This window comes from Cololabis saira, chromosome 2 (assembly GCF_033807715.1).
Source record: "Cololabis saira isolate AMF1-May2022 chromosome 2, fColSai1.1, whole genome shotgun sequence".
NCBI lineage: Eukaryota > Metazoa > Chordata > Actinopteri > Beloniformes > Belonidae > Cololabis > Cololabis saira.
Window position 1 is genome coordinate 25,355,911 of NC_084588.1, and position 14,235 is coordinate 25,370,145.

Genomic DNA, 14,235 nt, shown 5'->3' on the forward strand with positions numbered 1-14,235 from the left:
GACGCTTCTGTTGCCATGGCACAGCACAGCTCTATAGTGACACGTTGAGTGCATCATTCAGATTGATGCTAAACCTGCTGCACCACCTTGATCCAAGCAAACATCTTCGTAAGCTGGTTTGCAAGCAACGTGCTGCAGGTTCAAACAGGTTTTCAACACATTTCTTAACCAGTGAAACAAGTATTTCTTCAGACAAGTGCTGCTGCCAACTAACCATTCTGTTATTGATATCAGTCTTGTGAAATCTCGTAACTGCTGCTGCAAGTGAGGTTCATATTTTGCTCATTGGCTACTGATGATTTTGTGCAGTCTTCCATCCTCTACCGCTGCAAACAGCAGAACTCCCGTCTCTTAAAAGATTTTGAGAAGTGTCTTGAGTAAATGGTAACTCCAGCACTCTAGAGATGGCTGCTATGAAAGCTAAAATGCATTAATCCCGTAATATTTGGTGATACATGCAAGCTGTGGTTGATAAAAGGTTTTGTTTTCTGAAAATCTCCATCATAAAAAGTTAGAGGAGCTTTGCAATGACAAATGAGCTCACAATGACATGTGTTCATGTCATTATACATGCAGAGGAAATTTAGCCCCCATTCATATCAGTAACACAATGCCACTTCTGAGTTAAAATATTACAATCATATTAAATTGACTGTCATTATCAATTATACTTAATGATATGAACATTAAATTGAACTGATTCTTATTATTTCCACGATTTATTACGTGCATCATCAACTTACGAAGTTTCATCTGTTTTCTTACTTTTTAAACCACTTACCACATGGAGTCCAAAAGCATTTGATACAAGGCTGTGAAAACTGGTGTTGCAGTTTATTTTATGCCTTGATTACACAGTTTGTCTCATCACCTTGACTTTAATCGTAAAAACTGGTTGGCGATAAATACCTTTGTTGGAATGTGATTTAGGTTTAAAGTCTATTTTCAAAGCGTTCATCTATCAGACCTGATTTTTGCCCTCCCTATAAATTAAGCAGAAAAATCAAATACGCCAACTTGAGCTTGAGCTGTATTGGTTAATTAAATAATTGGCTAGTAAATAATTTGGTCTACAACAGAACGTTTAAAAAAAAAAAGAAAAAGAAAAAAAGAAATTACCGGTTTTCACACAGTTCCTTAATGTACGCAGTGATTTTTCACAACAGGTAAACTGACAAAGATTATTTAATTTGTGCATGTTTTGGGCCGTTAGACTTGGCCTTACAGTAGCTGTAGCACGGAAACTGCAATTATGTCCCTCCACTAAGCATCTGTGAGATTTCATGTTGCTGCATCACCAAAGATACAAACAACAGTTTCTTGCTTTGAGAACAGAAAATTCAAATTAAAAATCCAAATTCAACTGAAATACTGATACAGCAACTAATGAACATATGGCAGAGAGGGAAAAGCAGCAGCAACAAGATCAGATGAGAACGTTTAAAAGACTCAGTTACAATCAGGACTTATGAGTCTTTGTAGTATTTTACATTAAAACCCAACGATGCAATGTGCAAGTTAGGAGAGTATTAATACAACGGGTTGCTTAGACCAGAATGGCAGGTATTACAATTCATGACTGAGCAATATTTGTCACAGAATTAAAACATTGTTCTGTAGTCAGAACTGTTTCTCAAATTCAGGTTTATAACCGTGTCAGTGTAGACTGGACGGGCACAAAATTGAACAGAGCTCAAACTTCAAGTCTGGAAATGTGGTATAATTACGGCACATTAATAAATATGTGAAATCATCTGTCCCGCTCTCAGGAAGGTTCATTCTAGGCGAGCTTTCTTTGTGTTTTTGCCAACACCAAAGCAGACTGTGGAAACCGACGTCCTGTGCTTCTTGTTCTCCCCACAGTCCACAGCCAGACAAAATTTCATTTTGTCCTGCTGTAAAGATGTCTCCGGTCACAGATCACAGAGCTGCGTCAAAGGTCTAATCTCACGTGTGGTTACTGCTGTCAGTCAACTGTCTCTTGGTGGGGGAGTCTCTCACTCTCTGTGCCACGCAATGAGTATGGACGGGCACTCCTCCTGGCAGGCAAACCACACCCGGCTCAGTGAAAGTGTTGTGGCACAGGTGACATCCCTTTTTCTCAGAAATCAAGATGGGTTTCCTGCATTCTTTCAACTGAAAAGAAAAAGCATAGCAGGGGTTAAAATTCAAACCAACCAATTGGCACTTGGATAAAAGTACACCCAATAAGTTCTCAATCAGTGGCAAGATAAATGAACAAGATGATTGTTTCTTTTTTACTCTGAGCAGATACTCCAGTTGATTCTTTATTCCTCCTCTAGCTTTCGCGAGGACAGCCCATTCCCATCTTACCCTGTCTTCTGCATCTTCTTGCCACAGCAACCAACTGCATGTCCTCTTTCACTACATCCAGACTTCTCCCGCATCACTCTGCCAATGTTTCCATTCTATTCCGTCTTATTGTGTCCAAACAGTCTCAATCTAGCCGCTCTTTCTTCATCTCCCACTCCTGGCTGTTCCACACCTTTATTTCAAAAATCATCTTGCAAACTAAAAATCCAGTTGAGTCTTGTTCTACACTACTGACAATGGCACCTATTTCTGTGTTGGATTATGTAGCAATTACATCAATTGCGCATCCTGATGCAACTCCTCAAAATAGCTGGTATATATGTAAACATAAGACAGAAAGAAAGAACAATATGTGAAAAGCACCAGTGATCACCTTCCTGTTATTTCTTGTTGCTCAGTCAACCTGGAAATGATCCGTTCATATTCTGAAGTCAAACAAACGATACCAAGTCCACACAACAACCCTAATTGGATGTTTTGATATCTCCACACTGGCTAGATTTTTAAAAATATGAATCCAAGTTTGATCGATATAGGTTCATTTGAATAATCCGTTTGTAGAAATACCTGTGTTTGGGTAGATAAGGCCTCGTAGAATCGCTTGATTAAACAATTAATTAAATATATGACATAGAAATGCACAATGAGACAAAACTGATCCCTGGTCCAAAATATAAAAAATACAGAGTTGATTCGTTTGTTCACAGCAGCATCAAACTCTCATATTTCTTTCATTCTTTCATTTCTTTCTTTTATAAGAAAGAAATGTGTCACATTTCTGTATGGAAAAATGACTTAACTCCTGAACAGACCCCTCAAGAAGGTTTATCAAATCTAACAATCTGTACGTCTCTCTGCCGTCATCGGATTCACTCCGGACTCACGTATGTACTCAACAGACAAGGAGACAACGGGAACTTTAAAATGCTTTTTCAGCCAACATCATCTTGTAGTTAAACCAAAAAACTAAAAGATTTAATCCAACTACAATAGCTAACAGGCTTAAAAGCCTGCAGAGATCTGAGGTTTTTTTTTTATTTTGTTTAGGAAAAGTTCTTCAAAACTGCCCTCTCTAAAAACATTACCGGTATTTAAAAAAGAAATATGAAGTTAAACCTTCTGCTTTTCCTCCATCTGTATTATACCAAAAAAACAACTTGTGTGATGGAATAATTAAAATATTTGATATTATGTGTTTTAATCATTTATACTAGCCACCTGTGTCTTTATGGCCTGACAGAATTGGACATAATCAGGTGGCAGGCTGAGAGGAGAAGAGATATTTGCACATCTACAAGGCCATGTTGGGCTTCAGGTAGATACCGTGAACTTGGTACTTTTTCCAGAACCTGATGTAATGTCAGTCTTAATGTTTCAATTACTCAAGCCATATTAGTGTGTTGGTACCTGCCATCTGTAAAGACGCGACTCCTCCAGCTATGGAAGTAAATCAGACTCAAATCTTGCCACAGTTGAGTCTTTCTTGTTTCAGTCTTTCATAGTTTAGACTTAGAGGACATTCGTCCACAACACCTTGACAATCTTGACATGTTACAATCAGGTCGCTACGATTTAAGTAAGATGATTTACTTTACCAACTCGCACAACACTGTGGATCTCCGTTTCTCACCCTGTCGTGCAGCAGCTGAACGTTTTCAGAGTGGGCGAGCCCCAGAGCAATCTGGGAGGTGCGGCAGGCGTGCATACTAGCCCTGATGGCACGATTCAGAAAAGGCCTCAGCAGCTGTAGTGACCAGCCTTCGGGGAGCATTTGAAGAACACGGATAGCATCGAACACCTCGCCGTGCCGATTCAGGAGGTCCACCGCTGCCATATCCAGCTCACCACTGTCGCCACCTGCAGTTGCTGCTGCGTGAGGTTTCCCAGGAGTGCTCCCATCTAGATACGCACCCAAGAGCAGGTGAAACAGCTGCTTTTGGTACGCAGAATCTCGACTGGAGGAGGCCCACATGCAGAAGGCCTCAGCGGACGGGAAGTCTCTGAGTTTGTGCACCAGTATGTGTAGTGCTTTGTCGTGCTCCTCTAACTTTCCATGTAGTGTTGCACGCTCTAGCAGCAGTTGGTCACAGTTCTCCATTTTACCTAAAAAGAGTAAAATGACACAACAGATGAAGCCTAAACCCATACATTTTCTCTCCTGATATGCTGAAACAGGCGTTTTACGTACTGCTCATACCTAAAACAAACTGTACACGGTATAAGCTGGACTCCCTGAGTAAGGCCTGGAGCCTCTCTCGAGCTTTGGTCAACTTCTTTTCATCCGTTGGAGACTCTGACAGCAATGATAAGACCCTCTCCAGGTACAACACGACCAAGTGTGTGTGAAACTTCTCCTTCTGCACCCACAAACATGGAGGAAAAAAAGACAATGAGACTGCCAAGACCAAGGTGTTCAGGGGAAAAAAGACGAAGCTCCGTTTTATAGACTGTTAAAGTTATAAACAGTCACATTTCCATGAATCCTAAACTAAGGTGGGGTTTTATTTTGACTTATATGGCGTATCTGCATCCTGGACATTGAACTGTTAGCTCTGTTCACCTGTTGCATCAATTGCACTTCTACACAACACTTCAAATTTTCAAACTGTTTTCTGACTGATTGTCATTTTTCACCATCTAATCTTATTAACTAAATTAATTCAGCCCTAAAAATGTCAGTGAAGCTATGCAGCTGTGAGTAAAGACACCTTAACTAAACTCAGCTTTCAGGAGCCTTTCATTCCATAGGCCAGAGGGGTTGGAAGTTGTGGACGGTGCTGATCTTTGAATTGTTGTATCTCACATGATCTGCTTCGTTTACAGGATGTGGTTAATGGTGAGACTGTTACAGTCTACGTGCATTTAACCACAACAATGGAGATCAATACTTTGTAGAAGGGATGCTACGGGGAAATTCCTCTAACGCTGCTTTCCACCCAGCAGGAAGGTTAGCATTCGGATCAGCTACAAAACAACATGCGAGGCTAGCTCACACAGAGTTGGCAGTGCAGCGTTCCGGTAGCAGGTTACCCTCAAACTCAAGTGCCAGAAGATGATTTATCCTACTGTCTCTGGGTCTAATGCAATCAATGTGTACTTTACTCTATATTCCTCCTGAGCTTTGTCAGTGTAACCAGCTACAGTGAGAGTGCATGTCTCTACATGGAGACCAAAGCTGCAGCTTTGTAATGCATTTCTTATATTGCTGTATAAACAACTTAAAACCTGAACCAGGATGTACCAGTTCCCTCTCACACCACATTATCTCTCATATTTGTCAATAACAGTACATTTTTTTCTTTTTTCTTGTACCTGTATCTTTTTCTCCAGAACAAGGTGTTCCAAGTACAGAAGCAACGCCTGGTGGTTTTTCCCCAGGTATGTGATGACATCATCGTGGCTCATTTCTGACTGATTTTTGCTGGAAGGCCTCTTTGTGAAGATTTGGACACCTATCTATTAAGAAAATAAATAAATAAATAAATGGATTTCTTATAAAAACTTTGTACAAAAAACAGAAAAAAAAAACAACTTTACCCACTGGTAATTTGCAGAAGTTTGAAGATATATACTTGTTTTATTTAATTAAAGTAACAAATAATTTGAGCCGTGTGCCACTGGATAAAGGGTTAAATTATTTATATTTTTTGTCATTCTCTGCATCTTCTTGAGATTCTCTCCCCTCCCCACTTTCTTACATATTTTCCAAAGTAATTCATACTGCATAAATATAAGTATAATGAATAATCATTCACTTTTTAAAATGAATAAAGTATTATTCAAGTCAATTCTAGAAAAAACAACTTAAGGTCAAGGTTTACTAATAATCTATCGATAAGGCAGCAGAGTTACATTTTTGGTAACCTACGGTGGGATTGTTCCGCAATGCCCAGTCCGCAAACTTCCACACGAGGTCCAGACTGGAGGTGCAGCAGAGAAAGTCCACAATGTACTCATAAAGGTCGGACCTTGTCGAATCCTGCAGGTTTCCATCTACCACACGAATCCACAACTAACAGAAAAATTAAATCGGTAGATTTAAACATTTTTCTTTACACATACACACATAATGGTTTCAGATTTTTCTGTAAGAACCCATATCAAAAAAAATGTAGGCTTACATACCTGAAGTGCTGCTGAATCCTGACCATTACAATGATAGAGCAGCCCAAGTGCAAAATATCTGGAAGAGAAAAAAGACTAAATGACGGATTGCTTCCCTTTCCTGATTACATTTTTGTTCAGATTTAATTATTAACTAATGACTTGAGGTCAGCTTAAGTTACAGAGATGGACGAGTCCAAGCGTGTACCTACATTTCATACTGTGCTGAGGAACTTTATGTAGCGATTTAGGTATTGGACAATGAATACAAACAATCTAATTATAAAGGCTTTAAGTGATCTGGCATTCACGGTCACAAGATATTATTCTTGTTTCTGAAAACATTGGAATATATCTCTATACGTTTTAAATTCTTGGGTCTGATATGGACCCAAAGAGGCTGAAATAAAGCTCAAATATCGACGCACAAATTCACAGGTCCAACAGTGTTAACAGCAAGAAACAGTTTACATGCCTAATTTACACACCTAAGCCCATCTCAGAAGGTTCTTACAGGAGTTTGCACTTTTATGACTACAATGATGAATGGAAAGTGTGATCATTGCCAATAGTAATCTTCTACTTCCACTGTTTTAAACATTGCCAAAGTGAAATTAACAATTCACCCCTATCACTTTACACAGCAGATAAATCAAACACAAATTTAATCAAATATTTTAGCATTTTTGGGGGGATTAATGTGCAGATTGAATTGATACAGCTTCTCCAAAAGCAATACTTCTTCATAAAACCATGCAACAAAGATTTTATCAGCTGAGATTGAATACTTAAATAATATGTTTTCAATTTAATCTTTAAATTTTGAGGGGTCTACACACTTGTGATACTTCTCCAGCCAAGGGATGCTGTCTGCTAGCACACATGAATTGTCTGAAGCTAGGAGGTCTAAGAGGCTGTCGTGATCCTGTTCGGCATACAGCTTCAACAGAGCCGTGTCCACATCCTCTCGACAGCCATTCACCACCTCTGTGCTTCGTACCTGCGCGCGAGATAAATATGAAATCATGAGTTACACAACACAATCATTATGTGGATGCAACGCAAATCCATCTGTTCTTAAAATCAAGTTACCTCTTTTAAATAAGTGATGAGGAATTTTTTGCATCGCACCACCTTCTCCTGATCACCCTGTGCGAGATGGTGGAGATCTGCAAACTCGTGGAGAGGAGGGTGGCAGCGTGTAAATGAGGAGGAAGCCGGCAGCAGCAAAGGATACAGAGAGATGAGCTCCCGCACATCCAGCTGACCCTTCCTGAAAACATCACAGAATCACTTGAGCACAGCAGGCTGCAGGATTGAGCTCAACATGTTACTCATGACACCCAACTGCAGCATAACTGTCATTTACAATTACATTAGTGTGGAGGATATATACAAAACTGACAATCAGAAAAGAAGATACAAGATCTTTAGTGGAGGTAAAAATAAAATTACAGAGATGTGAAATTATGAAAAATTTTGGCAGGTAAAACTTCTCACAAAAAGATGCATTTAAGTTCAGTTATTAAAGAATCAGGCGTGCCAATGCTTTGATCAATTATCCAGAACCTGTGAGTGACATATGAGACAACAAAACTAAATAATTTAGCATAAGCCAGGAAATGATCAAACAGTGTTTAACTCCTACCTGAAGTGCTCTTTAGCCTCCAGAAACTGAAGCTGGCCAAACTGTATGAAACCTGCCTGCTGGAGGATTCTTTTGTGCAAAATCTAAAGCAGCAGAAAGAAACAGCCCCAATATGGTTTAAGGTTTACAAATACACATAACATATTTCTATGCTCTGTATTCTCTTTTGAACTTGCTACATGCTTAAAAATGAAAATGGTTTGCTGCTAGTTACCTGGAACTTGTCTTTGGGAATATTTCTCTGCGCTCCCTCTATGAGGATGAGTGCTTCCTCCACCCTGTGATTGGCCAACAAATCTTGAATCTGCCTTTCCAGTGGCAGAGGAGCCAGGACATACACGGCCTTAGTGGAAGCCAGCATGACCTTCCCTGAAATGCACAGCACTCAAAACGTCAGACAGGGATTTCATGTGTTCCTCTTTTATTAACAACCATTATACTCCTTCATTTTCATTTACTATGCTGCAAAGTAACTTATAAAAATAATTCAGCTCTGGAAAGAAAGCGATTGTTTCATGTCCACTTTTTCCAAACACAGAGGAAGAAATATTAAGCAAATGGAAATGATTGACTGTAAGGGCATGGTTCAGTTTTCACAAATATGAACAGTGTTTCCTTTAAATAAAGATAAAAACTAAATCAATTTTCTTTTTTTAAAGCAAGGCAAACAATATCTCATTGGGACACTAAACGGAAGTGTTTTCTGTGAAAAGATGGATCAACAACACTTTCAGTGGGTTTTAGTGTCTTGAATCAGTGAAGCAAAGCAATATAATCTTCCAACCACAGACCATTTAATTACCAATGACCCTTGTCCAAAGGCACTTTCCAATAAACTGTGTGCACCAAAAAAGAACTCGGGAGTTATCAGTCTGCACTTGAGACGAATTGTTGCTACAAGTCGTCAAAAGGAGGAATTCAAAATGTCAGAATCAGAATTAGGTTTATTGGCCAAGTCAGGTCTAACAAGACGGAATTTGACTCCCGTTATTTCGCTCACTGTACAGTAAATAGACAAATGACAGCTCTTAACATATATACATTTGAAAAAAAAAAATGTATATGTGTTATGTGTGAATGTGAATTATGGAGCTCATTCTAGTCAGTCTGCTGCATTAACCCTACAACTGTTGCATCAGTGCAAGGAGACGCATTCATGTAGCAGGTACCTTCGCAGAAAAGCTCTGGAATGATACAACAAAGTGTCCTTTGAGTGCAGTGATAAACACAATGCCCATAACAGAGATTCAATGTTAGATTAATCTGCTCTCACAAATAAAATGGAATCAGAGACAGTTTCTGCTTCAACTCATAACCCGCATATAAATGAACAGATTAATGTTCAGTGACATCACTGCAAAACTGTTGTTTTAAACTTTTCAAGGATACAGCCACAAGTGAACGTATTTGGAAAAGAAGGCGAAGCTGGAGATTGATTCTTACAGTTGATTAAGCAAAACCCTATTTTTTGGGGTACTTCTACTTTCTGAATGCTGAATCTGTTACGGGAGCACCAGTGGCGCATTAATGAGGGAGTGAATAAATACTCATTACATGCGGTGGGAGACATACAAAACAGGCAGTGCTTTCTTGCATATTTTCTGAGCAGATTCATATCTCCTTTCGTAATTTAAAGAAACTAAAAAAAGAGACGCTCACTCTGGAAAAACATAATGATGAATAGAGACAGGTCAGTAAAAATATGTGTCATTAATATTGACATGGGGAAAGCATATTAATCCAATTAATGTTATGGAGAATCCTTGTATATCTATTATTCACACACCCATTTACCATTAAAAGTAACGCATTTCTAAATAATGCATGAAAATAAAGAAAGATTGAGCATGATTTAATAAGATCAACACCATATTTTTAGGGGAATAGTTGGTGTAATAAGCATTCACCAATTTAAAAGGAAGCATAACGAGAGAATACCTTCAAAATCTTGCAGAATGTGTCCATCCCTGAATGAGAGTGTTTGTTTTAGTTGTTGGTCCAACATGCTGTGGATAGTGATGAAGTTCTCATCCAAAGCCACCACGTATGGAAAACACACAGCAGCAGCAATTACACACTCCGACCAGTTGACTGGAGCTCGCTGAGAGACCCCCTCTGCATTGGCAAACATTCCTGGAAGTGGCAGAAGGGGAAACAGCTTTTAAAATACAAAGGGACATCTCAATCCAGGATTTGCAAAACCAAAAACCTAACCCTGCAAATGCCCTGTTTTTTTGTCGACTTACCGAGGCCACCAGGTGCAGCCAGTAGGAACTCGTCCCTGCTGATCCTCTTCACAATGGGTCTCCTCTCCTCACTGTTGTAAGGGAAGAGGTCTTGTGAGGCCCCTGTGTTGTAGTTCAGGATCATGTACTGCGTGGCCAAGGCCAAGCATAAGAAGTAGCCATCCAGACTGATGGCACAGGGCTGCTCGGGAGTGGTCACCTCCTTAGCCAGCTGCACTCTGTCCTCATACACCATATAAATCTGAACGGTCCGTCTCTTCGAAGAAATTACACCCATTTCCACACAGAATGGATCTCCACTCACGGGGTTCTCATTAATGCAAAACGCAGTCACTCCTCTGATCTTTGCACCACCTCCTGCTGCTGAGGGCACGGTCTCCAGCGTTACCATGTCAACAAGGAACACTATTCCCTCGCAAAGCACTATCAGGCGCTCCAAGGCAGAGGCAGCCCGCAGCTCTGCCACTGGTTTCTTTAAGCCAAGGTATTTGTGCAGTAGCTTCTGAGCCGAGTAACACGGCTTGCCTTTGGACGAAGTGACTTCGTCCAGCAAGAAGTGGTGGATGAAGCAGTCATTGGTCCCCACGTACAAGTGCTTTCCACAGCATTCAATGCACTCAATGTTGATCCGAGCTTTGTCGCCCATGAGGAGGTCTCGCTCCACAGCGGGGACAAGCTCAAAGGCCTTGACACTCATCTCAGCCAAGGCATCTACACTGCATGATGGAAGAAGGGAAGGAATCAATAAGATGGTTCACAGACAAAAAACAATCAATGTGAGAATGCAAAACGTTATGTGATTAAACACTGACATTATCACAAGAAATACTGGAACTGCTCTTTTAAAAAAAGCATATTTTCTCAAAATGGACATAGAGTTTTCTTATTATTGAAAATTAAGATATTCCTATTATAATATATTAATATGTCAAAACTATTAAAAACACAACAGAAATGAGTTTTCAGTTACAAAACTGTGTGTGGAATCTTACTTTATAGGCAGCAGGACACACAACATGCAGGCATAAATGTCTACAACTGCTGGAATGTGTGTTCTTGGTGTTTTACATCTGTAGTCAAAATATAAAAGTAATCCTTGACGATATAAACGCAACCAGTCTAGTAAACTTAAGCAATCTCACTTTGCAACACAGGAGTATGACTGGGGTTAAATTCCAATTAGCTTTCACCCATTTATATAATGTTTGAATTTTACGCATGAGACAAAAAAACAACAACTTATGTGGTACTTTCATCTATGTTTCATAAGTTCACATCTTGCGGGTTTTAAAGCATAAATCAACATGAGGGCATATAAATACAGACAAACGTGCTGATAACAGCAACACAACCTGTAGGTTTGTGCCCTGCTGCAGCAGCACAACTCATTTCCTTTCACTAAGTTGGCTTACTTCATCCCAAAATCTCCTGGTCGACATCTTCACCACATGTAAGTGCCTTAAAACATCAGCGTTGGGTCTGGCTGAGGCTGCTTTTCTCTGAAACATGCAGCACTAGCTGTTGCACTAGCTGTTTTGATCAAACCAGGAGGAACGCATATAAGCTATTATTCAAAGCAATGGTAATGGACACATATATAGAAGCAGAATTAGCAAACAAAGAAGAATGTACACATGTATGCGTGTAGGTGTGTGTGTGCGGGTATGTACCGGTATGAACATATATATGTATAGTAGGGCTGGGCGATTTTGGACAATAATAAAATCCCGATTTTTTTCTCTGAAAATCCGATTTTCGATTTCGATTTCGATTTTTTTGGTAAAACTACAAAAGACAATGGAATAAATTGTTTCAAATATTTTATCTTTATTTTTAAAGAAAAATAGCAAACAAATGTCCCTATTGGGAATGAAGTGCAATTGAAAGATACTGTAAATCCTCCTTGAGTTTAGTAAAGTGACAACATTTACAATTTTCTTGAAAAAACAAAGATGACTAGACGAGCTCTGTCTGTAATGCAGCCAGCTGCAAAAAAGGAAAATCGATTTTCCGATTTTCCTTTTTTTAACATCGATTGTGATTAATAAATCCAATTTAGATTTAAAATCGATTAATCGCACAGCCCTAATGTATAGTATGTAGGATTTGAGACACGATACACATGCATGAGATGAAATGACAACCTAAATTGGTTTTGTCGGTTTCTTTAGCATCTTTTCACTTTCTGTTTTCAGAGCTATCATTATTATTACTATTACTATCATTAGTTATTACAGCTATTATTATTATCATCATCACCACCATCATCATTATTATTATTATTACTATCATTACAGTTATTACAGCTATTATTATTATTATTATTATTATTATTATTATTATTATTATTATGTGTAGTGTCATGATACTTTATTTGTTCTTTTTGCATATTCGATTCAGTTAAAAGGTGGGCAAGATCAGCTTTATGCTTCAAGCCCAGACCTTTTCAGTCAAAATAATCACCATGTTGACCAAAGAAAAACCTGTAAATGTTTATGATCTTGCTTATTGATCTTTATGCTTATAAATTGACCGAAATAAAGATTAACTAACTAACGTGGCAGTGGAGAAAAGTTAATTAGGCACCAATAATTAACTTTAACGAATGCGATTTTATTTTTCTGCACGATGACAGAATTCAACCAGGTGAGAAAGAGAAAAGTGCTAGTGAAGCCAGTTAGCTTAAAGGCTGATTTATGGTTCCGCGTTACACCAACGCAGAGCCTACGCCGTATGGTGCGCGTCGCCGCGTACCCTACGGCGTAGGCTCTGCGTCGATTTAACGCGGAACCATAATTCAGGCTTAAATCGACGTTTAAACCAGCGTGGCTAATGCTAACGAGCTAGTCCCAGCCCAACCAGGTGCAGTAAGAGACTACAGATGGAGCTGCGGGTCGTGTGTTCCATCAGACGGTGATGTTTGGTCCCCACACGCAGAAGAGTGCCAGTGATTTCCCCTCACCTGCTCCAAGATGCTGCTCTGCGGACCAACTCCCTGTTCCCTAGCTCGTCATGGAGCTGTAGCAGCCAGCCTCCATATAACCGCACAGACAAGCGCTCAGCGGGGCAACACGGACAATAATCATCAGCAGACGAGCCTTACTGCAGCGGAAACAGCCAACAGGGTGAGTATTTGAGAGTAAAGGGTGATATAGCCATGGTGCTGGAGAGGATCATTGACTGGAGCGGCCAGGCTTCCTCATCCAGGGGAAGCCACGCCCACACAGATGCGTTCACACCCTCCAGGAAAGTCGGAAAACTCTCTACAGTGGCGCATTTAACAAGCAGCTGTTGGAAAGAAGACTCTACTGGACGGCAAATAGAGTGATACAGTCTTTCTTTCTTTCTTTCTTTCTTTCTTTCTTTCTTTCTTTCTTTCTTTCTTTCTTTCTTTCTTTCTTTCTTTCTTTCTTTCTTTCTTTCGACGAAAGGAGGGCCTTTTTGCCCCCCTAAACGTGCCAAAAAAGTCACCAAATTTTGCACGCAAGCCAGGCCTGGCAAAAAATTTTATATTTAATGGTTTGCATTAAAGGTATCGTGACATAATTTTGAACATGCTTTTAACACTATTAAAAGTCTTGGCCAATATCCCTCAAATGTGTCTAAAAAGGTGTAACAAGAAAAACTTCACTCCAGTACTCCATGCCTGGCTTGGAGATGACAGTGTTTTTTGCGCAGTGAAAAACGCTTCCTTTTCCCCCTTTCCTGTCAATCATTGCCCCGCTCCTCCTCCCAACCTCCTCCAACCCAACTGCTACACACTTCTGCCGTCTCCACACACACGCGCGCACACCAAACCACAAACACCCACACACACAGCCCAGACAGGGCGACTACAGCCCGGGGATGAAGTCCGGGACCAGAGGACTGGAAGGCAGCACCGAACAGGAAGTCGGCCATTTT

General features: G+C 39.9%; 1 protein-coding gene across 2 annotated transcripts; it reads right to left on the reverse strand.

Annotated features, from left to right (window-relative positions):
• Positions 1-281: 281 nt before the first annotated feature.
• Positions 282-13,529, reverse strand: tgfbrap1 (transforming growth factor, beta receptor associated protein 1). Of its 2 annotated transcripts, none has more exons than XM_061741440.1 (13): positions 13,295-13,529; positions 10,333-11,048; positions 10,025-10,219; positions 8,301-8,455; positions 8,087-8,169; positions 7,531-7,711; positions 7,278-7,438; positions 6,460-6,517; positions 6,203-6,346; positions 5,647-5,790; positions 4,532-4,691; positions 3,965-4,437; positions 282-2,136 (listed from the first exon to the last, which is right to left on the reverse strand). In XM_061741440.1, the coding sequence occupies exons 2-13, from the start codon at positions 11,027-11,029 to the stop codon at positions 1,948-1,950; spliced, it is 2,640 nt and encodes an 879-aa protein (XP_061597424.1). In that variant the 5' UTR covers positions 11,030-11,048; positions 13,295-13,529; the 3' UTR covers positions 282-1,947. The 2 variants fall into 2 exon arrangements, with proteins under 2 accessions (XP_061597424.1, XP_061597432.1); XM_061741448.1 differs by having other exon boundaries at positions 2,010-2,136; positions 3,930-4,437.
• Between the last annotated feature and the right edge of the window lie 706 nt (positions 13,530-14,235).

Bases quoted from the DNA above. Each gene is read 5' to 3' on its own strand.
- tgfbrap1 (XM_061741440.1), bottom strand. From the start codon at position 11,029: ATGAGTGTCAAGGCCTTTGAGCTTGTCCCCGCTGTGGAGCGAGACCTC. The intron at 8,456-10,024 runs GTATTCTCTCGT...TGTGCATTTCAG, and splicing joins CATTCTGCAAGATTTTGAAG to GGAAGGTCATGCTGGCTTCC. The intron at 4,692-5,646 runs GTACAAGAAAAA...TTGTGGGTGCAG, and splicing joins TTCTGGAGAAAAAGATACAG to AAGGAGAAGTTTCACACACA.